The sequence below is a fragment of the Puntigrus tetrazona genome, chromosome 18 (genome assembly GCF_018831695.1).
Source record: "Puntigrus tetrazona isolate hp1 chromosome 18, ASM1883169v1, whole genome shotgun sequence".
Classification (NCBI taxonomy): domain Eukaryota; kingdom Metazoa; phylum Chordata; class Actinopteri; order Cypriniformes; family Cyprinidae; genus Puntigrus; species Puntigrus tetrazona.
In genome coordinates, this window is record NC_056716.1 from 25,467,670 (window position 1) to 25,492,323 (window position 24,654).

The 24,654-nt window shown below is 41.1% G+C and overlaps 1 protein-coding gene and 1 long non-coding RNA gene across 4 annotated transcripts in view; one reads left to right on the top strand and one right to left on the bottom strand.

Moving 5' to 3' along the window:
* Positions 1 to 390: 390 nt before the first annotated feature.
* Positions 391 to 3,158, bottom strand: LOC122363027. Its single transcript, XR_006253184.1, has 2 exons — positions 3,040 to 3,158; positions 391 to 2,839 (listed from the first exon to the last, which is right to left on the bottom strand). It is a non-coding gene; the product is annotated as an uncharacterized LOC122363027 (long non-coding RNA).
* A 246-nt stretch (positions 3,159 to 3,404) lies between these two features.
* znf423 (zinc finger protein 423) overlaps positions 3,405 to 24,654 on the top strand; it is a 141,055-nt gene continuing 119,805 nt past the window's right edge. For all 3 annotated transcript variants that reach the window (XM_043264895.1, XM_043264896.1, XM_043264897.1), the window contains exon 1: positions 3,405 to 4,450. In XM_043264895.1, the coding sequence (XP_043120830.1) occupies positions 4,411 to 4,450 (40 nt within the window). In that variant the 5' untranslated portion in view covers positions 3,405 to 4,410. The remainder of the gene's footprint in view (positions 4,451 to 24,654) is intronic.

A 24,654-nucleotide genomic window follows, 5' to 3' on the forward strand; every position in this document is an offset into this window, starting at 1 on the left:
AATCCTTCAGCTATTTGTTTAAGTGCCGAATTATCTGTGCGTTTTTGTTTTGAGTGTACATTTTGCGCAGTATTCCTCTATCAAGCCATCTTGGGAGGGATTTGATGTGGGGGGAGAGCGTACAAAAACATAATTTCTCTTCCCGTCTTTTTTCCTGAAAGCACATTTGTCTCTCTCCTACTTTCCCTAATTCTCCAGACGTGTTCCGACCGTTCTCTTTTTTCCCCTCTCCCTCCCCAAAGTTGGCTTCCTCTGCCCTCGTTCCTAGGCATCAGCTGAAGACCCAGCAAGGCCCCCATACACAATGAGCTTTAATTGGGTTAAGTTTGTCCGCCACAGATAACATTTCTCTTTCTGTGGAGAATAAAACAAATTGCTGGCACTAATGGCACTGTTTAATGTAGCTCTTTTTATTATGGATGGAGGAAATTAGGAGGAGACTCCCAACAGAGAGCTGATGTCGTGGGAGTGAGTGCATTGTTGCAGCTCATCAGAAAAGCGTTTTTGCTAGAGCGCCGGCCTCCTCGCCGCCGTTGCTCATCTCTCTCTCTCTCGCTAAGCCCTTTCATGTGCCCTTTTGAAAACACGGCCGTGCACCTAAGAATTGGAGCGTTAAAGCGTGTAGCCTGTGCGATCTGACGTGATCGGGCCCTGCGTTTGGCGCCATGTGTTCCGAACCTGTTCTCCGTCCGCTGTTTTTTATGCTTTAATGCCCTAAGTCCATAAAGCTGGTGTTTCTTTGTGTAAGTCTGGGGCAAGAGCCAGGGAAACGGGGGCTGGAGGGGGGCTTGTTATTGAGGTTTTGGCACAAGACGCGGTAAGCCTAAAAGCCTGAAATTTGTTCTGCATTGCTTTCGTTTCTGAAGAGGGTCCCCCTTTTTCCAAGTCAGACGTCTCACTGCAGCAAGCTAATGGGATGCGAGGACAGATGCACACCCTGGCATTTAACACGCCAACACCTGAGAGTGTTTGGAAGACAATCAGCAGTAAAAATGTAATGTTCAATCTGGATTTTTATGGTGGCTAATCAGGACTGATGAAGTAGAGGGTACATTAAAGTGCAGCCGAGCGGTCAGCCCCAATCTGCGTTCCTGCTCTCCACCTCTCCCTCGTGTGCCCATGTGCACTCGGCATCAGCACGGCTGTCTGGGTCCGGGGTCACTGTAACAAACAAAACGTGCTGTTTCAAGCGCCGCGCTGTCCTTATATGGACAATTAATGCTGTACGGTGGCATATTTTAGCAATTCTATATTTTGCTGATGTACACGTTGAGACAATTAAAAGCTTCTGGCATTGCTTTCCTGACATTTTTTTGCTTTCGTAATAGATTCTATCAGGTCAGGTCATCGTAGCTCGGTCCCGAAAGTAAAAACCGAATCGAAGGAAGCTAATAAAATGACTCATTTTTTTTGGCTCTGCCTCAGATCCATTAGCTGGAAACGCATTTGTGTTTTAAACCTCCTCGTACGGATTGACAGAAGTGACACCGCGAACGTGCGCCTCTCCTGTACTTTGTTAACGAGACAAAAGAGTGTTGGCTTTGCAGTATTTAAATCAGTTATGTCTAATTATTTCATACAAAAATAGCCTATCTAGGGCAAAGCCAATGAGATGTAACATTGTCTGTGGAGGGGGGACCTGGAGGAGTTGGCGTGAGTTCAGCTGAACAGAACAGAACAGAGAGAATACGCTGTAGGCAACATAAATATAACATGAACTCTCCAGGCTTGTGACAGTACAATGGGGGAGTGTTTAAGGGTGCTTTCTGGGTCCGCACTGTCCAATGGATGATAGTCGCATAAGAATAGTAGCATACCCAGGTACGGTGAGAGAGGAGACGGTTGAGAGAAAGGACAAAACGCTCTTGAGTTATTGCTAAATTTTGAATAATCGTCGCATGAATAATGTAAGGGCATCAATCTACCACCGTCCCTGCTGTGTGAAAGAAAATACTAGCCAATGCTGAGGCCATTTGAATTCAGTTAGCAGGCAAATGAAGTGTTGCAAATGCCTCCGTCCTTATTATGTCCAATGAGAGATTTTCTTCCTCTTCTAAACATTCAATATTTTTCAAATCGCATGCAGTCATCCAAGCTCAAAAAATGATTTGCCACTCATTAAAATCGTCCTAAAATAGCAACGGCATCTATTCCAAACAGGACCACCGCAATTGCAGTTCACACCTCTTTTTCTCCAGCGTCTTAATTAATTTCATCCACATGTCTTGTAAGTCTTATTCTGAACTGTTCATTGTGGCTCAAGAAAAATGCAAATCCGTAAAAAGATGACAGAGGGTGTAATCGCGTGCTATGTGATTTCACAATGCCACTCTTTCAAACCATTCATGTCTCGGCTGTCCTTGACCCTTAAGGAGCTTGTAATGTGGGCTATTTTCCTCCTTTGAATTTATCAGAGAAAAAGGGACCACTGCGGTGAGCTTTCGCCCCTTCGTGCCAGCGGCCTCTCTCTCTGGGACACCAGAAGCACATTTAAAAGCGGTCTCCAGGCGTGCGCTCAGACGAGACAAGAGGGGCCCCGGTCCTCCGCGGGGGGTCAATTTTAAAGGCCGCTCCGTGGCTCCGCGGGGTGCCCGGCTCAATCTGCAGGATGTCCCGCTGACCGAGACAGGGTGCCCACCATGTTATCCATGACAACGGCCGAGCAGCTCCAGCGCGCTGCGTGTGATTTTGACCATTTCTTAGGTTGATTTTTGCACAAATGATCCTTTTTCTGTGACTGCGCTTCGGCAACACATGCAGACGGCCAGACAGACGCTGTGGGGACTAAAAACACTGTCGAAAAAGACCTAATCCTGCGAAAAAGAACGCAACAAGGAGCCTAGGAAAAGGGGTTAAAAGTTAATTAAAACATATCCCATAATACCATTGAAAATAAAACAACACATCAGATAATATCAAACATTATTTGCGTATGCAGATCTTCTTGAAAAATAAAATGTACTTAATGTTGCCCAAGCTAAACACTTTTTTTTAAAAACTCAGACAAACAGAAATTACAAATTTGACGTGTTTACTCACCCTGATGTTGTTTCAAACCTGTAAAACTTTATTTTTTTCACTTTCACTGTATGGAGGGAAAAAAAAGCAACGAAAGTGAGTGGTGACTGAGGCTGTCAGACCTTAACATACAGCCTAACATCTTCTTTTGTGTTGAGCAGAAGAAAGTAAGTCAAACGCGTTTTCAACAACGTGAGGGTGAGTAAATGATGACACTGTTCTTTTTTATTTTTGGCTGGGCTGAACTATCCCTTTAAATCCTAAATCTTATCCGTATAAACGCATATAAACGTGTTGCAAAGGCGACGTAGAAATGATAAATGTTGAAAACAAACCCCCCAAATAGTCAAAATGTCATCGTATCCAATCGTCAGTTAAACGCTGGAGTGAACCCGAGACGATGGCACCAGAACAAGGAGCGCAAAAATCGAATCCAGTCCGTCTTTTTTCTTGCGCGCTGCAGAGTTTCCTCGAAGCTCCGTGTTTTGGCCCCGATCCGTGCTCCAAGTTAAGCTGTAGTTTCCATGGCTGACCATGGTTTGGTGCTGTTGGCTCTCTCTGTCTGCTCAACCCAGGCTGTGCGGAGCTCCCTGCGGGATCAGAGCGCTCCCCCGCCGGGACCCTACTCTCACATCCTCCTGCTGGGACACGGCTACATTTCCAGCCAAGCCTGGCTTTATTATGTGTGTCTGCGCTGCAGCCCCGCCAGCAGTCGGATCGGGAGGCGGAGGGAAGACCAGAGTCAGGACAAAGAAAAAGGGAGAGAGAGGCTAGCGACTAGAAATATTTACGGCTTTTAGGACGATAAACAACAACAAGAAGAAAAATTCCCCCAGGTAAAAATGCTGCGTAAAATGCCATTGAGAGTGGCACCTTCGGAAAAATAACAGCGAAGGAGGGCGGTTCGGCGGGATCTCAACGAAAAGAGACAGTTGCGACAACTGCGAAAAGGAGGAGAAACATTGCGAATCAATTCCGAAACACCGTCGAAGTGGCTTTAGCACGTTATCGGCAAGTATTGGCACCTCTCGCCACTGATCAGGTGTAATTTGGGCACGCTCCGCTTCTTCAAACTCTGAGCGCGCGTGCCCGCTCCGCCGTCAGCGTCTGCCGTTACGGAGGAACAAAAGAGCGTTCGCTTCTCGAGCACGGGAAAAGCCGCAAGTTATTCGTTAAATCTACAGGTTGGAGAAGTTCAATCGTTGGAATATCAGTTTCCATCGCCGTGCTCTCTCTTCCTTTGAACGCTTCTGGACTAGCGAGACCGAAGTTGCCGCATTGCAACAGGCAAAGTGAAGAAATCTCCCAAGTATCGGCGCGTGACCTGTCAATATTTCTCGGGGAGGACAAGATACCTGTTAAAGAAAGTAAAATATTGTTGTTAACACGGAGATGTCTAGACGCAAGCAGGCCAAACCGCGCTCCGTTAAAGGTAAGCGTTTTATGTTGGTATACGAGAGGGAACAACTCACACGACCAATGAGGTTTCATGGGTAAAAGTGGCGGGGATTGTGAAATTCATCGATTTAACGTGTTTGCTTTTAATAGTGACATTATGTTCGGAGACTTTAAGCAGGATTTTTGACACCGAAACATAATTAAAAAATGAAACACTTTCATTTTGATGCCAGGTGCAACCAGGTCTTGTGGTTGGCAGCACAAGTTATCTCAAATAGGTAAGGTGCTGTTACCTGAACGATTAGAAATGAAGCTTGAGTTTATTTTAGGTTATTTATTTAGTTTTTATTATCAGTATTTTAATTTTGTTACATTATATTAATTTTTGTAATTAACACCACTTTATAATCATAAGTATTGTAATCTGTTTGCTGAATTTTTATATTAGTCTTTTGAAACGTGTATTTGTTTATTTTTGTAAAAAAAAATATTATACTTTTTTTTTATATTAATAATACTGCTACTGCTCATAAAATAGACCTTTAAATAAGTCTATTCCCATTTTGTCCTCTTTGGGGAAATCTTAAATATTCTGAGATGTTTTTACAACTCGATTCAGAAACCCCCTCTCAGTCTGTAGTAGTATTGTGAATGGTATTTGATTCTCTATAGATCTCAGTTTGGTTTCCCCCCTCTTTGCTGTTTATTGTCTCGAATTTATTCCCGGTTGTGACTTTGACATGGCAGAATCAGTCACACACAGTCTCATCTCATTCACGCCCCTCCTACAAGACTCAACACTCACAGGCAGGTGAATTTAGGAGCAATAAGGCCTGCTGCTATTTTGTCTTGTCCATCAGCAATGTGCGGCAGATATTGTGCTGCCGGTCGAGATATCACTTGGCACCCTCACCCCAATAGAAACCAGATGGGCTTTCGGGTGGCCATGTGGCCCATATTAGTACCCCCTTCCCCAAATAATAACCAGTTTTTTGTTTTAATTAACGGCCACAATCTGCAGAGGTTCATCAAGAGAGAAAAAAAATGGTTGCAAGTTTACATAGAGCGTAAGTGGATAATATTCATGGCGGTTGAGCTGGAAATACAATGTGTTAAGAATCGGTTATTGTCATAGATATTTAACATTGACAGAGCCTGCTGAGTGCAGATCAATCCTAAACAATGTTGTTGAGTTGTTTAGGAGAGAGAGAGAGAAAGCAGTCTTTTTGGCGCTATCAATAACATATTATTTTATCTTTTTCTTTTTTTTTTTTTTTTCCGACCAGATTTGTTTTTCACATGCATGAAGTGATTGTGAAATATTATGCAAATAAATATGCACCCCCCCAGTCATTAACTAATTATGTTTTTAGTTCAGTTTTTTTTTTTTCCAAGGCAATTGCAAATCAGATGTTTTGTTGTATTGCAATAAATACTATTGCAGTTTTCTATCGAGTATGCATTGGCCTGCTGCAGCACAGAGGTTTGGGGGGTAAACAGTGATTGTATTGACTCAGTGATGCACGTCAATCAGAGGCCAATTAAATATGTAAGCAAGGCTCGCTCTGTCCCTATCTCAGCCCAGCACCTTTAGCTTTGATTGCTATGCTTGGAGATTAGAAGGGCACCAACAATATGCCTGAGTGTGGTATGCACAAAATCATTCATGTTTTTTTTTCTGTCCCGGTGTCTAGTGTATTGGCTTGCTCTTCCAGAGGTTAAGCTTGTTTGTCATTAATTTCTTCTTTGATATCTTCAAATCTGCAGGTGTTGTGGCTGTAGAAAACATATGCATGCACATAGAGAGGGGGGTTCCTCAAAAAAAGCGTTGCCCGTTGTCACGTTGAACCGGGGATTATTTACCAGTAAAGGAAGTCATGCTCTCACATCACATTACATTAGAAACTGTGATTGCCAGTGTTACTCGCGCACGCAAGAGCGAGAGAGAGATTATTTTGAGAGGAAAAAGACAGCGAGCGTTCGTCAGAGGGGGAGAGGGAGCTGCGCTTATCAAAATATTATTTCTCTCAATTAATCCCTTTTTAATGTGTGTCTATGCACTGAGTGCTCGGCTGTGGCATTCCTGTTTCATATCTCCACCGTCCCCATGAGTGTTTCATGCATTATGTAGCGATGATTATTACTTAATTACACATTAATAAATCCCCTTCATTTGCAGGACATTAAGAGGGGGATGAATGCACACGACAGGAAGGGAGACAGTGAGGGCACTTATTTAAATTTTTTCAGTGTTGTTTACAGTCAGTCAAATCAAATTAGACAATTTATTCTGCGAAAGGGAGAAAACGTTTGAGTAATGCTCATACAAAGATCGCAGCGAATGAAACCTAATGGCATTATTCTCCCCTTTGCCCACTGACGCCAGGGTCTTTTTGGGTACATGGGTATGTGGATGAGTACCTGGTACACATGTTAAAATGACTTTCAGGAATGCATTCAGCTCTTCCTGCAGAATACGTATCCTTTAGCAAGGGTTTCGATAGGGAATTGGGTAATTACTTGCTGTTTTGAATGTAAATTTTCAACAACTGAGGGACTGTGGGAAGGAAGGGATTTTCATACATAGATGCATAACACAACAGCGAGTTGTTTTTGTTTTTTTTGCAGGGACATTTAGATAGCAAATAAAGTGTAATGTAATTTTTGTTTTAGTAATTTTGTACATTTCTGAGATTTTGAAGTTGCAGATTTTTCCGTCTTTAAAGAGCACTGCCGAGATGTTCTGTCGTGTAGTTTCAGTGATATTACTTATCTGTTACACTTACCTTTTGTGCCTTTTTTTTTATCTGGGGGAGCTGTGTTACATGTTAAGAAAAGAAGCAATGAAGCTCTTTAATGTGCTCTTGTGTTGATCTTTTTTGGTGTGTGTTTATGTAGCGGTACAGATCTCATCTTTTTACTTTCTTCCCTTTCTGGCACCATCTGGTTTTAACATTAAATGGCTTTTTTATTGTCACCTAGACTTTTGGCAACGACGCCGAAGTTTCATTGGTCAGTGGGCTGTTGTAAAACTCTGAAGTGAGTTACCATAGGGCCGCAGAGCCGCAAATGAAGAGATCTGGGAACGAGAACCCCCAGTGTTCTTATGCATCCGCGTTTGTGTTTTTCATTTTGTGCTTTGATTGGTGTGCTGTTTGCAATTTTTTTCTTGCACACCTAATCAGTCTATTGCATCTGTTGCACATTTTCAAATGATGGTTCATTGAGAATAATAGATTGAATTTATTTTGTGTCAATATTTCCATTAACTTTTCTGTTGTAGTGCCTGAAACATTTTTGTGAAATGTTTTCCTGATAATATGTTTAATTAAACATTCTTTTACTGTTTTTAAAATTTTTTTTATGAAATGACAGTAATAATTTGAAATTGAGAAAGCATTTGTTTCAGTTCTAGACTGTTTATGTGAAGAGTGTAGTATTTGTTTTGTGTGTGTGTGTGTGTGTTGACTGTTAGAGGGTGTGATTTTGAGGTAATGGGAGATGAACCACAAAATTGATTTTTATGCTCTTGCTTTTTTTGTTTTCATTGACTTCACAGCATGAACAATTAGTTAAACAACTCTAAAAGTATTTCATCAGAACCAGGAAAAAAACGTAATTGCGCACAGTTTGACAGCAGCTGAGGTCTTTTTTAATGGCTTTCTTTGCGTGTTGATGCGACTGGTATCATGATCGTAAGAGGCAAGCTTTTCTTCCGCTCTTTAACTTTCTTTTCAAGTCAAATCGTTATACCTTTTCGTATCTCGAAGCAGTGACCCCTATTGGTGTGGAGATCATGGTGTAATTCATCTGGCCTGTGATGGGAGGAAAAGGCGGGTGGGTTTGGATGTGGGTTTCTCCCCGGTGGGCAGTGTGTCTGCCAATGACAACTCCTTATCAGCAGCCTGCCTGCTAGTTTTGTGGGGAAGAATCTGTCTTAATGTAAGAGCTCATTCGTAGGCTCTGCCATTGTACCGGCTTAGCCACACGCTTTATCAGAAGGCCTGGGCTCAGTGGCCCGGAACCGGCGCTCGCTGCGGACCCGCTCCATGCCACGCTTCACTTCTAAAGAGAAGGCGTCGCTCTGACGCCCGCTGTTATTAATTCTGTTTGTGTGGTTGGCATTCCCAGTTCCCCCCTCTTCCTTCCCCACCAAGCCTGCCAGCCAAGGCTCCCCTGTCAGGCCTTCCCGGAGGATCGCGGCCGTTCTAAGATGCTGCGCTCTGGAACCCGGATTGGGCTGCTGCAGAGGGCAGATTAAAACGTGCTGGAACAACGCGCAGAGAAAGAGTCTCTCAAAGCTGCTCGTACCCATGTAGATTAAACATGGCAGCCATTTTCACCTAGTCCGTAGAGAACGTCGGAGACTTTTGTCTAGAAAGCACGTCACGGTACGTCTTGGAAGTGTTCTTTTACATTTAGAAAATTAAGTTTGGTGACCTAGAATAGGAATTTGAGTGACGTTTCATACCGTAAGGCTCTTTTTATAATTTGGGCCTGTCAGACTGTCGATGTTATGAGGTGGGGAATGGGTTACTACCGTTCAAATGTTTGAGGTCAGTAGGATATTTATTATATGTATATTTTGTGTGTGTGTGTCAGTAAACACTTTAAACACCTTTTTATTAATCAGAAGGGTTCCTCAGAAATGTTGCGCAGCGCAATATTTTCTTCTTTTTACATTGATAATAAGAATGTTTCTTGAGCAGCATATTAGAATAATTTATGAAGGATAAATCAGTGAAACTGAAGACTGACGTAATGGCTGCTGAAAATTCAGCTTTGCTATCACAAGAATAAATTACGTTTATATATTATATTTTTTATATAATTAATTAAAATATTATACATTTATATTAGGAAAAAATATTTTGGAATATTTAAAAAAAAAATTCTTCTGTATTTTGATTATATAATCTTGGTTGAGATACTTCAAAACTTTTGAATGGTAGTTTTTGTCAAAAGTTTAAAGTGTTTGTCTTTGTGTAATTGCCTCTTCCTGATATTCAAAGATGCATTAACGCTTTCTCTCTACTCTTTCTCCTCTCCGGATGGCTGCTCTACGACCCTGCCCCGTCTCGCTGGGCTGTACATTAAACATAAGGAAAGGGGGCAATTAAGCCCACTCTCTACACCTGGCTGATGCATATATTTATTGGCTTGTCTCCCTGCTGGACAGGCTTCAGGCCCTGGTCTGAGCTTTTTGGGGGTGGTGATTGAAGGGCTGCAGAGGTCATTAATGAGGAGTGCTGGTGCTGGTTTGACCCCTGCTGTGCCCCCCAGAGTCCCCTCTGACCCTGCACCAGGTCATCTGGTCTCCCAAGGCAGAGCGCTCGGGGAGCCGTCCGAGACCAGTGAAGGACTGGTATAGCTGGAGGTGAAATGTTTCTGTGTGTGTGTGTGTGTGTGTGCATGCATGTGCCCACGCACTGAGAAATCTCTTGAACGCTTGTGGCTCTCTCCAGAGCTGAACCTATCGATTTCACAAGGCCTAAAAAAGTTTTCTAGCAGCAAGAACAAAACCACTAAAACAAAGATACGCTTACAGAGTTGAGCAGCCTTGCCCTTTCAAACACAGATGGAGTTTGACTCTGCAAAACGAAACTTTTGAGTAATTTGCAGAGTTCATCCAATGTCAGAATGTCTGGCTGTACCTTGTTTCAGATCTTCTAGACAATTACGTTGGCGAATAAAGAGGCATAATTGACTTGGCAGAAAGATAAAAGACGACTCTGACCCTTCACTTATCAATTAAAGTAACTAGTTTAAAAAATACTGACTAATGATAGCAAAGCAGCGCTTGTCAGTCTGCTGTTTTGTCACAGACAGATTATGTGTGCGAACCACGGGTCTCGAGTTGGGTTAGTAATGCCTTGATAAATTGATTTTAAGGCGTGAAGCTTCTTTGCTTTATCCTGAGGCTAGTCTGGAACCTAGCATTGAAGCCTTTTTGGCTTAGAAAGAATTAGCCCCTCATTGTAAAAGATCCTTGGTTCTGCTTGCCCGCCTGACTCCAGAGAAAGACGAGCCCTTGATCCTGGAGTCAGATGTGTTTTTCCTTATTTTTCTTCATTTAATTCCCCGTCAAACAGCAAGCCCCCCCCCCTCCCGCAAAGTTGGGGATAATAACCCGTGCAAACAGCGGGGCTATACTGAAGAAACAATTAAAGTCGCTCTTCTTTCGAGAGCGCTCGCACACACATACGCGCACAAAGGGAGAATAAAGGGGAGGGGAAACAAGAAAAAAAGCGGAATAATGACATTTACAAAACAGCCGTTCTTCTACGATGTGTTCATTTGTTGGTTAAAAGTCAGGTTTTTCCATTGTGTGCAGTTCACTTAGCATGTGTGCTTTTTTGGAGGGCTGCTCCTGTATTCAAGAAGTTCCCAGAGGAACTGAATGAGGCAAAGAGTGATTATTACGCTCTCTTCTCCGACTTCTCTCCGTTCACCTCATCTCACCTCACTTCTTACCCCTCTGCCTGACTGTACATGCTCAAGGTAAAATAAAAAAATTAAAATAAGTTGATATTGTATCATTATTTTTGTAGTTTGTAAATATAATTTTTTTTTTAATAGAAAATCAATACATAATATAGAACATACGCAAAACATTCCATGGTGCCAGTCATATTTTCTGATCATAACATAAGTGGTGAATCAAGCGGTGTATTAAATAATAGTGTTGCTGTGAGTCATGCCAGTAAATGAAAGTCTAGTGGGTTTGCGCTATGCACATTCAAACTAACACTTTGTAAATGATGGGATATAATTTTATATTTTTAATCTTAAGCATGATGTATTGTATTGAATATGAACTAAGAAAAAGGAGGCTTGGGGAATAAGACACCAGTAATTAAAGAATATAGAATATAAATTTAAAAATGGCACTTCATGTCAAAGAAGATGTTTAAAGTAACAAGTGAGAAAATTGATGATTTAGACTTAATCCTGTGCCTCGGAATGCACAATGGCACTTATGTGTCGCATATACATGCGTCACAAACTGCACCTCTTACAGGTTTGTTATTTCTAAAAGTAGCAATTTTCTCCCCAAATCAGTTTTAGATGGTTTGTTAGAGCATGTGAGTTTTCTGCTGCTTATCTGGGAGTGTTGTGTCAAGAGAGATGACTCAGGCCACATTTATGGAGGTGTGTAGAAGCAAATTCAGATCTACTTCTCTGCCAGATCTACACTACGGATCTGCAATTCAATGCGGCTGTCGTGTGTATGTTTGTGTTAGAGCACTGCCAGAGAGATGGAATTCACTCCAAACTGTGTCAAAACGCTCGCCATATCCAAACCAAATCAGTTAACCTTATGTTATATCTCGTCGGCTTAGTCCCCAGGTAAAGTTCTCCATGCTACAGCCACAGCGTGTATTTAATCATCCATCTGCCGGCACTCAGACGTGTGTGAGTGTGTGTGCGCGCTGTGGGCTGCTCTGATAGGTGTGTATCTGTGTTGTTGTGGTTGAACATGATGGGGAAGAGAGTCTCTTTCAGCTACTGCAAAACAAAAAAAATTCCAGGGCCAAGAGAAGTGCGCAGAAATTATTAACCATCCACACACTCGCGCTCCCAATTCTTCTTTATTCTCTCTTTCCTGCTCAGCTTCTCTCGCCTAATAAATGCTTCATGTCACCATCAAACAGGGCCCGACTTGCTCCAGGAGAGGCAGAGAGAGGGAGCGGAAAGAAAGAGAATTGGAGATCGCGGGGCGTGGGGGTTGTGTACTGTGGGGCCTTAGTGTTGATGGATGGATAGATGGATGGGTGGTGGATGGACAGATGTTAAAAATGTAAAGTTTTGACCTGTTCTGTAGTGATGGACAGGGGACCAAGCTGTCTGATTCTCTTTCTTCTATCTGGATCCAGCTCGATCATTAAAGGTTTTGCACCACACTATCTTGAGGCAAAGTGTAAAACGCAATACTTTACACATTGGTACTGGAGCAATCAATCTGTAATTGGTTGGAACGCTTTAGTCCAGGTATGTTGCACTCGTTAAGTGTTATTTTATGGCTTCTTTTATTGACAGTAACAGTGTGTTACATAATCACAATTAGCATGTTGAAAAGAGTTACAGTATTTTTTTCCGTTTAGTGGAAGTCTATGGCTACATCAACTGTTTAGTTATTAAAAATATTCCAAATATTTAGTTTAAGGGAAAAAAAAAGAAGATTCATACCTGTGTGGAATAACACGCACAATTTTTGGGTTAACTTTCCGTTTAATTTATTATCTAACTAATGCAAATTAAGTACTCTCTTCTTCATAATGTGCAAGTGATATCCATTAAAATGAACTTTTGTTGCATAATAATCTAACACTAAGTAACTAGTATAATTATCTCTAATTGACCGTAATTTGTACTAAATGTATCCCATCTATTTATATGATTTGAATAAATTGTTTTTAATGTAATGTTCTACATTACAAATTATTCAGTCTGTTTACTTAGTAACTCTCAGAGAAAAGTAAAAATGTAGCTTTACTTTAAAAATGTTGTTCACCAGCACCACTTGTGTGTATTTATCTGTGTTTTCAAATTCTCATATACTGGAAAAGAAGACCCTTGAGGTCAAGGACTGAGCGTTATCCCGCCGAACGCACACACTTTCTTTCTAGATCTTGTGGTCATGTCCCATAATAAGGGTCGCTGTAAGTGTGGGTAGAGTTCATTTAATAAGAACCCCTCCCACAAAATCCCTATACACAAACAAACATGCGCTGGCACAGTCTCCGGCGGGCTAAACAAACAGTAGAAGGGTCTCAGAAGGAGCGTGATTGCAGAGTTAATCTGTCCTCTAGTGATGCAGGCCGGCCGCAAAGCTCCTTCAGAGAGGGACACATTGTAATGCCTAATCAAGTCTGTATCAAACTAAATAATGCTGTAGCGTGAAATTGGAAGCCGAAGTCAAAAAGCACTCCCCAGCCTGTACTACAGGATAAGGCAATTAAGACTCCCTCTCTCTCTCTTTTTCTCTCTCTCGTTCTTCCTGTCTCCTGAGCAGTCAGGCTGTACTCTTACGTCTTTGTGTGGAACAGCCCTGTTCTCTTTCTCTCTCCTGTTCGGTTGATGGTATTGTTGGTGGTGTACTGGGACCATCTATTTCTGGAGGGTCCCGAAGGCGCTGTGATCCAGGGAGGCTGTCCTCCTCCTAGGTCAGGGGCGTTCGGCACGGGGCCCTCCACCTGCCAGAGGGTGTAAAGCAGGCATTTTGGTCATTTTGTCTCCTCGAGTACTCTACAGATAAATCAATGGAGTACTCTGGGATCTGCGCTGCTGTGCTTTGTTGGTCTATGAGCAAATGCGTCAGAAGGATGTCTTCAGCAAAATGTTATGCAGTTGTTGTTTTTACCCACATGGCATGTCAAGTTAAAAAGGCTTCTTTAAAATATAAATATTATATAATGTATTGTTAAACCACATCTAGTTTAGTTGCTCACCATTTTCATGAGTGAAAACATCCTAATTCTTGCAATATCTACAGATTTTTTTTTTTTCAAAGGCCAAATTTTCCAATTGCAATTTGAGGAAGTTTAAAGTTAATGGTAAATCTTTGTTTTCACTTTAATGGCTTCTCAATGTATTTACACTTTAATGGATTTCACCTCAAAATGTAAATTGCCATCATCACTTACTTAGCCTCATATCACTCCAAAAGTGGCTGACTTTCTTTCATGTCACATAAAAAGATGGGATTTTTTTTGCAATTGGGCCCAATGTCTTCTCCTCCTTCAAAAAGTCTTCTTTTTGTGTTTCTCAGGAGAAAGTTAGTCTTGAAAGGATATGAGGTTAGTAAAGACGAATTTTCATATTTGGGTCAACTATTCATTTTAGTTTGATTATGCAAATTAAGGTTGAACATGCTTAATAAAGTGTTTATTAGCATTAATATAATATTTGAGATTTTAAGGGAAGCTCTTATAAGCTTTTAAGAAACTAAGGAAAAACAAGACCTGCTGAAGTCCAAATATTGGACAAATATTATTTTTTCCCCATTTCATTTTTAAATTTTTATTTATATAACACTTTGTGCACATGAACCTGAAACTGTTGTTGTTGTTTTTTTTTTTACCGTTATTAGTCCATAGTTATTTGCATAAAGAAATCTGAGATATAAGAGATGACTGAAAATGTACATTGAAACTGCTGATTTGTGCACTTTTGTGTTTAAGGCAGCACAGCAATTTCGTCTTGATTTAATCAATAGGAGGGTCATATAAAAATGATAGACATGCAGGATTTGGCCTGCGGGCTCCTAGTTGAACATCCAGTGGGCTATAGCATTGACACAAATTGCTGTCTTATGAACTGCAATAACCAGTCAGAGTAGAAAATTAGACTCCTTTATGGCCTATTTAGATGTAGTTGCATAATTTTAATTGGTTGTAAAATGTTTTGAAATTTGAAAGTCCAATGATGGAATTACAGTGCTTGCATGACAGTCCGTTGAGGTCACTTTTGAATTCTAATGGCCATTCTTAGGGTAAAAGGTGATTTTTAGATTAAGTGGGATATGTGTGTGGCAGTTTGGGGCTTTGCCATTGCCGTCCCCATCATAGCCACCCACCCGTCCCGTCCCCGTTTGATGGCATCATGGCGGGAAGAACGTGATTATGGTGCTCTCCCTAGCGAGCAGGGATCTGAACCTCGTGTCACAGTCGCTGACAGCCCCACACAGCCGACGGGATTTAATCACGTCTGCTTTCCCTCCATGTTCTCTCTTTTCCTCATTCGCTTTATATCGCTCAGACTCGGCTTCTCTTTGCCTTCCTCGATCCTTCTTCCTCTCTCCCTCTCTCCCTCCCTCTCTCTCTCTCTCTCTCTCTCTCTCTCTCTCTCTCTCTCTCTCTCTCCCTCTCTCTATCTCTCTCCCTCTCTCCCTCTCTCCCTCTCTCTATCTCTCTCTGCACAGGTATATTGGAAACATTTTTCCTCTTGTCTTTGACAGGCGAGACAGATGAAAAACAAATTTCAGATCTGATCTGAGCGCCCCTTTAATCTTTGACTATGTTTTCTTCTAGTGAACACCGAAGCTCCGCCGTGCTCTTAACGTGTGTGTGATGCCATTGTGGTTTACGTTTTTCTTGAATCTTTGAGTTGGAGAATGTGCCTGGGTGCGTTTCTAAGCACATTTGTGCCTCTGAGTGTGTGTTTATGAGAGTGAGTGTGTTTAGAGTCAAAGAGTGTCAAGATAAATATATAAACTTCAGTGTTCTGCACTGTGTTGAAAGGCAGAATTGTGGTAAACTGATAAGACCCTGACTACATCTTTTACTGAGTGTGTGTGTGTGAGAGGGGAATGCAGAGGAAGAAGGAGAGTTGACACTGCACCCAGGGCTTTCCTCAGGAAACTGCTGCTGACGGCCTTTAGCCAGAACCTTGCATCGCACGGCCAGGAATGTGCCATGTGTGCGGCGAGGAGGGAGGAGTGTGAGAGACAAAGAATGTGTCTACGTGTGTGACTTTGTGTCTTTTTTATGTTTGTTGCTTCTTGCTGGTAAATGCTATGATTTGGACTGGCATCAAGGTGGAGGGTGTAATTTCTGGGCCACTAGTGGCAAATTGTAAATGTAAAAATCAGTTTCAAACAGGTTTCCTAAACACTCTCTGTTTACCATTCTGCCAGTGTGTAATTTTTTCTTTCTTTTTTTTTTCTTTCTGACTGAAATTTGGAACTGTTTATTATGTTATTATGTTATGTTATATTATTTTATTTTTATGTCTTCATGTTACAGCTCAGATATATTGTGGGGATGGCCAAGGACAGTGTACTTACAAATATATTTTTGTAATTATATTTTTGATTAATGTTACATATAATAATAATAATAATAATAATAATAATAAATAATAATATAATATATTATTATTATTATTATTATTATATTATATTATATTATATATATATTAGTCATATTTTCCTCTGCTGCCTTTCAAGTCACAATTCAAGATAGTCACCCTTCTGCGATATGAGACTTCCTTGCTTTTGACAAGCATATAGTCCTGTCCCAAACATGCACCATACATTAAGGCAATGTTTTGGCCTTGGCCTCTTTTAAACATTAGTATTGATTTGAGAACGTTTTTACTCACCATAGTCATTTCTGTTCATTAACCTCTAATAGCAGAACATTTCTTAACATCAAAAAATGACACACATAATTTTTAAGCTAAATAAGCTAAATATGTTTTGCTTTCAAGGCTTTGACTGAATAGATATTGTCAGATTACGCTAGAACATGTTGTATTTGCGCTTCTCTGTGCGGCATTTGTTTGTTTGTGTGTCTCATCTTCATCTTCCGTCACATCAGAGGTGTTGTGGATCTCTAGTTGGCTCTTGTAAAAACTTCAAAGTTACCCTCACTTCAAGCATTCTTGCAAACATGCAGCACACCTTGACTTATGTGGAAGAGAGACAAAGAAAGAGATGGAGAAAATGAAAGAAAAAGCATAGAAAAATAGAAAGCACAACACTATGAGTCTCTTCTGACCTGAGCCGTCCAAATTCTCCCAAGAGCACAAAAACTCAGGAAGACAACACAAGTGCTCTTGCCATCCTCCCACTCTTGTATCTGCTCTCTTTTTTCCCTGTACACCATTTCCTTCTTTTACAGTGTTGACTTCCTGTCCCTTAGTCCTCTATATTTCATTGCTTAGATTCACTGGTGTCATATGGATATGCTATATTGCTACAATATGCTACAAAAATGGAAAGCTCTGTCTGAAACAAGCAGTCGAAATAAATAGTACTTCATATTTTCCATTTATTTATTTATGCTGTATTTAAAAATAAATAAATAAATAAATAAAAATAAATTCTTGCATCTCAAGCCATAGATTTTTTTTTTTTTTTTTTTTTCTGTGCAGTATTTTATTTTTGTGTTATAATTATTTTATAATAACTTTTGTTTTTAAACAGCCAGTAAATGTAGAGTAGTTTTAGGTTATGAGGTTAGTATCATCATATATGTTTTTAAAGTCAGAGGCTGGATTTATCTGCATTTTTAGAGTGATGTAGTGGAGAGCCTTCGGTTTGGGTCCAGTCAATCCTCATTGTGTCCCTTTGCCATGTAAGCCTCGCATCCCCCCCCTCTTTAGCGTGTTTCTGGCCAGTGCTGCTGGTTTGTGTTTTTAAGGCCATTTTGTGCAGCGGAGCAGTTTCAGTGCTGATAAAAGTATTTGGTTAATCAGCTTCCCTCGCCGTCCCTCGGCCTAGGTTTGGAGGACAGGCTATTGAAGTTGAAGCTCTTGTGGGAAAAGCCCAGGCTGAGAGATTGGCACGGTGTGCTACCAATGTTTGACCTGCGAGATGCAGCTGGCAGCCAATGCGTTCGGATTGCGAGGGTCTGAGGGCGAGGCTGTCAGCTGCGTCCCGTCCAGCAGGAAATGCCTGTACCGCCCTCACGGGCCGGCCTCCAAAGCCTGATTGGACACAGTGACCCAGTTGAGCGATAAGGGCCCAGCAAAACTCCCGCTGTCCATGCTTCCGTGGTGCGCTCGGGGAATACTCATCCCTGTCACTCCATCTCCGCTGTCATTCCACTGCAACTGGAATATGTGTGTGCGTGTGTGTGTGTGTGTGTTTTCGGGGGCGGAGCTGTCACAGAATCCGGCCCGCATTCAAAACAGCCCAGGCTACTGGGAAAGAGTGAAAGAGAGACATAGACATATTGAGGAAACGGGCTCCTCCTACTGCTGTCAATGCTGGAGTGTCGGTGACAAATGGCTGCCTGAGTGTAAATATTAGTTTTTTTTTATGCCACATCTCTCGCTGTCAGAATGGCAGCAGTTGTTTAGATGGGGATATTTTTTAGGTGTGGAAATCAGCAGGGACCTGGCGATACAATATTGCAGCATATTGATATGCGGATATATGACTCTTCATGTTTAGTGTATAATTGCAATTTAAACTTGCAGAAAGTCCTTTACTCCTATTTCAGAGACTACATATTGTTTTTTTTTTTTTAATTTTTTTTATTTTAGGCTTATTTTATACTAGTGCTTGGCAATGATTAATCAAAACGATTAAATAATGCAAAATAAAGGTTTTTGTTTATATAATATATGCATGTGTACTGTGTATATTTATTATGTGTATAAAATAAAGACACACACATGCAGTATATAGATTCCAGTATTCCAGTATTTATTTAGAAAGTATTTATTCACATAATTAATATCATATCTAAATATGTTATATATTAAAGATATTTTTCTTTATATATGTGTGTGTATTTATAGATACATAATAAATATACACAAATAAGACAAATATATTTTGTACCAAAAAAATTTTTTTTATTTGATTAATCATAATTAATTGTTGCCCAACACTAATTTATACCTAAAATGTGTGTAAAAGATTTGTCCATTTTTGGCTTCACAATACTAGGTTGGCTATTGCCAATTGCCTCACAGTACAATACACATCATTCAACATTTGCTAATATAGTATTATGAGGTAAAAATCACTATATTTAAAATCGATACCATGAAATATTAATTTTTATAGTTTTCCCCTCCTCATCTCTAATATTATATGACTCTCAGACCTGATGCAGCAGAAGTGGTGCAGTAATTCTGCAGCGATGAGTGGTACTACCTGCAGCCATTGCTTAGGTCCAGCAGACTATATTGTACTCATCACTGTACTAAACACACACTAATATCATACACTATACAGAATGAGCAGTACATTTCAGCTCAAGGTATTTTTGTGCGTTTATGAGCTGCAGTCACTGTTTGTGTGTATGTAGGTTCGTTCTCCATGAAGCTGAGTCCCCTCTTTTGAATGGCTTCATACCGCTGTGTCCGGGTATTGATCTTCGGTGGTTGCCTGTGATGTGTGTAGTGCTTACGGGAAAGAGCGTATGTATTTTTATATGCATGTTGGCAGGAGTGAATTGCACCATTCAGAGAGTAGGCCTACGAACGGCGCTCTCTTGGGTGTGTTTGTGCCCGCGTGTGTTTGAGTAAGTGCATGGGCTTCTTTTAGCGTGCTTGCCTCTCTCCGATCGTGTGTGTGTGTGTGTGTGTGTGTGTGTGTGTGTGTGTGTGTGTGTGTCTGTTCTGGCTCAGGTACGCCTCCCCCCTCTGTGCTGCAGCAAGATGACGGTGTCTCTGGAGGTCTGCAGGCCAGCGTCTGGAGACACAGCCGTGCGTGTTCCCGTCATTCTCCCTGCTATTAAAAGCTATTAAGCCATGCAGAACAAGTCAGGCTTTTATCTATTATTAATTATCTGGAAATGAAAGACACTCTGCCTCTCCTTCTCCCGCTCTCCCTCTCTCCTTCATGGCGAGACTGTTCGTCAGTATAGGATGACCGTTAAGGCGTCATTAACCCAGAAACATGGCAGTGATGGACAGCATGCTGGATCTCTTCATTTATAATGTGTTTTTCTCTGTCCCGGAGAACACGGGCGACGTGAAGCCACACAAAGCGGCCATTAAATCAGCTCTACTGCAGGACTTACGGGATGCCTCTGATTTTCTTTATTAAATGTTGATTGCCTCGCCTTATGCTTTTTAACACTGGGTTCAGTGGTCGAAAGAGTTCCTATTGACTCGGGGTGGGTTCATCAGTAGGCCCAGATGGAGGGTGCAGGCTTTTTTTGGACTGATTTTGGCGAAAATATTCAGCGCAATTAATTAATTGCAGTGAAATTTTTTAATTATTTGTAACAGGTCGTTGTTTGGCGTACTGTCTGTCTGTCTGTTGTTCTATCTATCTATCTATCTATCTGGCTATCGCTTGATCTATCGTTTTGCCATTCTACTAATCATTCTGTCTATCTTTCGTTCTGTGATTCTTTCTATCATTCTGTTATTCATTCTATCATTCGTTCTAGTGTTCTATCTGTTGTTCCTTCTATCGTTTGTCCTATAGTTCTATCTATCATTATTTTGTATCATTCTGTCTATTATTTCTCATGCAATCCATTGATCTGTTGATCTATTCTATCATTCTGTCTGTCATTCTAGCTATGTTGCTTATTTATTATATTAACTTATTTTACACACTTTTTGGTCAAAATTGACTAAAAACTAAAATTGACATGATTGATTTTACATAATATGATATTTAGTCAAGCAAGTGTGGTCATGTAGAATAGGCCAATTTGCATATGACCTTTAAAAATGACTATAAAAAATATTAAATATTTAATTCATTTACATGTTTATTAATGGTCTTAGTGGACAAACTTTTCATTTTTTGTTATTACTAACTGTACGATTTTTAACTTCAGGTGTGGATCACTTTTAACTTCAGGTCTAAAATCACATTTTAGACCTTGTAGCCATTTAACCAGACCGCCACCAACTAGGTTTTCCTTTTGTAATTTCTTTAATTATACATGGCAAAGCCCCAGAATTCACCACTACTCTGTGTGTGTCACACATGTTTTTTTTGTGATGATGTTTGTGCCACATGTTGGACAGGAGGAGATCAAACGCCCCACCCTCAGAGCTATGGTCCCCAACATGATTAATCCTGCAAGCGCGTGTGTGTGTGCTTGCCACAGTCTGGGTCCCGGGCTCCTAATTCTTAGGGACACGCAACAGGCCCCTGATCGTGATGCGCAATGTTGCGATGGCAGCCATTGGCCCTGCATGGGCCCATTCTAATGAGGGGGCCGGACCGCAGTGCACTCTGGGCCCAAACAGCTCGCCGCTGGACACTAATCCCAGGGTGCCGTGGAGCTGTTTTGTACTGACAAAATCACACACGCTTTGCTCAGGAAGCAGCACACACACACATTCGTACACAAACAAGGCAGGAGCACAAAGACACAGGGGTATGAACCCATTCAAATGCATGGGCTCAAACACGCACAGGGCGCACACACATACACACACACACTGAGCTGCAAATGGGGGGCTGCTAATGGCTTCCAGTGGGAGAGAAGGAGAGCAAGGCTTTATCCCTTAAGTGTAGAAGACTTAATCATACAGAATGGCCCGGGGCCAGTAACAGGGCTGTACGGCACGCCCCTCCACACACGCATTAGGTATTCTGCAGCTGAATCTCCTGCAGACGGCTGCAGCAGAGCCGGGCCCAGGTGAGACTCCCTCTGAGCGCTCGCTCACTCGCTTTCTCCCTTCCCTTCCATCTCTCTCTTTTTCTCTCCATGTCAAACACACATACCAACAGTGGTCCACAAGAGCTTTTTATTGTAATGTCATTGGAGGTGCGTCTGCATAATATTCTCGCCCTCCCTCCGCCCATCTATTAGTCTTTTTGTCTCTCGCAAAATTTATATTCATACAAGCCGTACTAGCACGACTGTTTAAATAACAATCTCTCTTTTCGTTTTTTTTCCTTTTTTATTTCTTTTGCTCTCCATTCTTTCCTCCTCACTCTTTTCCGGCATGGCGCTGCAGTGCGATGCCAATCTTTGAAGCTTTACCTGCAGTGTGTGAGGCCCTTACTGGGAGAAGCAGGGGGCCGACGTGCATGTGTGCGCGTGTGAGGGTCCGCATATGCACGTGTGCTCGTTAAGGGCCCTCGCAGCATCAGGTCTGAGGGCGAGGATGTTTCTTCTCGCTGGGTTAAGAGATGCGATCTCGTTCTTTGTACGCGCAGCATCTCCTCGTTGTCGGAATCTCTCACTCGCGGTGAAACGCATCCCTGATTTGATAAAGCGGCTGATCCTGACGGAATTCCTCTTTGGTTCAGGAGGAGTGTGTTGTGGCAATCCTACTAGTCACAACGACAAAGGTTATATAAACAGATGCTAACCGAATTCACCCCCAGTTCCCCATTTTTCTTGCCGTGGTTATGTCCGGGGGGGAATCTGATGCGAGTTTCATGCTTGTCAAGCCTCTTACGGACAGCCATCCAAACCTGCTTTCTTTTTGTATAGCTCTACGTTAAACCACTGTTGCAACAATTGCTGTTTTGTTCTTTCTTTTTTGAGACTTTTTTCCACAGTGGGAGATAAGACAGGAAATTATGAGAAGAAATGGGAATCAGGAAATATATTGTGAGTTAGATTTCTACCTTTGTGACCACAGTGTTTTCAATTTTTTGAGTTCATAATTAATCCCATTTTGTAATCCCTTCTTAATCTGTGTCTTCTCCTCTGTTTGGACCCCACTTTTATCTTACATTTGACCTTAAACTTGCCTTCATCCAATCAACAAATAATGGATATAATAAAGTGCCTGTCCCTTTTTCTTTATTTAATAATGTTTCAATCACATTTAGTTCATATTTGAGAAGATCTGTCACTACATGCAAGATTAAAAGAATATTACAAGATTACTCACCCTCATGTTGTCACAAATCCAAATAAATTTCCTTCTGTTGAACACAAAATTAGATCTTGGTTACTAAAAAGTGTCTGGTAGCCATTTAATAGTATATACAAAAATACTATTGGATATCAGTGGCTACCAGTAACAAGGCATTCTTTAAAATGTCCTTTAGGTTCAACAGAAGAATGTAAAAGTTGAGCTGCAGCTGGCTTCACCATTGTGCTCATGCCCCAAAAAAGTGCATTGATTTCCTCTGTAAACATTCTGCGTCTATAACCCTATCAAAACCTTTCTCTGTTCGTTTGAAAATCACCAAGCGCCAACACTAGCTAAACCAGTGGTGTGGACTGAGGATCTATTTGGCCAGCCAATGACCCACCTAATTTGGAAACCTGTTTGAAAATAGTATTTATTTATTTATTTATTTATGTAGTATTTATTTGCAATTCCATTTGGTGATAAAAGTGACACAGAAATTATACAAGCCAGACCTTTTACAAGTTCAGATAGAAGCTGCTCGTGTTCATCTGCGCGTACTTATTGTGATTTCCCCATACCCTTGTTATTTTGGTAGATAAGCATCGCCCGTTGTTAATTTAAAGCGCTCATTTTGAAAACAATTAAAGGCTGTGTCATTCTCCCACCGGCTGGCAAGCGTTTTGGCGGCTAAATGCGAGCGTTGTGTTTGCCATGTTGTTACGACGCGCTTGTTTGATCTCTACCCTCGTCCTATTCTCCGCTCTGCTACGCTGATCACTGTGTTGCCGTCAGCTACACTCACATATATTTGTCTCTCTGATTGTGTGTGTGTGTGTGTGTGTGGTGACGGTGCTGTTTAACACTGCTTAACAGGACCCAGAAATGCAAATAACGCTGCATGCTCACTCCAACACAGCAGTAATTAACTGAGGAGGAATTTCAATAATATAGAAATAAATTGTGTCAAGGATTTGTGTGTGTGTGTGAGTGAGATGTAGAGAGGGAGTTTGAAGATGGCCCTTGGGGGAAATGTGTTTTTTTTCCTTTTTCTTTCTTCCTTTAAATAATAGTTTAAATGGAAAAAGAAACAGCAGTCCACCCCTGCAATGGTGCTAAAAAGGGGGAGATTTCCCCAGGATGCTGATTATTTATTAACCCCTTCCTACCTGTGAGATTAACAGACACACACACAGACAGTTTATTTTATCCATAGTTTAGCTTGTTTATGAATAAAATGTTATTACATTAAGTTTTATTTCATTTAAACATACTAAGGCTGATCAAACAGTGGAGATTTAATGTAATTAAAATAAATATGTACTTTTTTTGCATTCAAATTACTCCTTAAAATGAATTAATCCTTAATAATATTTAGGTACTGTATATATGTGTTAAGTAGCTGTTTTAATGGTCAAATAGGTTAAAAATTAAACTGTCCTTCCTTTTAGATAACTCAATTATATACTGCCCACTGAGCTAAAAATACCCCCAGTTTACGTTTCATAAAACTGGTCACCTTATAGCATAAGGTCCAGATCCGTCTAGAGTTACAGACATTGAGAGATCACAGTATGTAAAAGCATGCAAATGCACTGGTCATTGGTGTCCATTTTGGATCTTGAAATGGAGGCACGGCGTCAATCTCTACTCCTCCCTCCAGCTCCTGTGTAGCTCCGGAGCATGTTAAGGAAATGGAGAGTATCCAAGGTAACATTTAAAACATGCTGTTATCATTAGAACGTGCACCCCACTGTATAAAGCTTTTACAAGCAGGAGCTGTTCTGGAGGAAGGAAGCGGTGTCAGTGCCTGCAATGTGGAGCCTTCCTTTCACCAATGTACAACACCAAAAATTAATAAAGTATGTAGTAAGTCTGTAGTGGTAGGCCTATATTGGAAACAGTATACACTAACATTTAAAAGTTTGCATTGAAAATTCAGCTCAGCCATCACTGGAATAAATTCCTTTTTGAAATATTCTGAAAAATGTT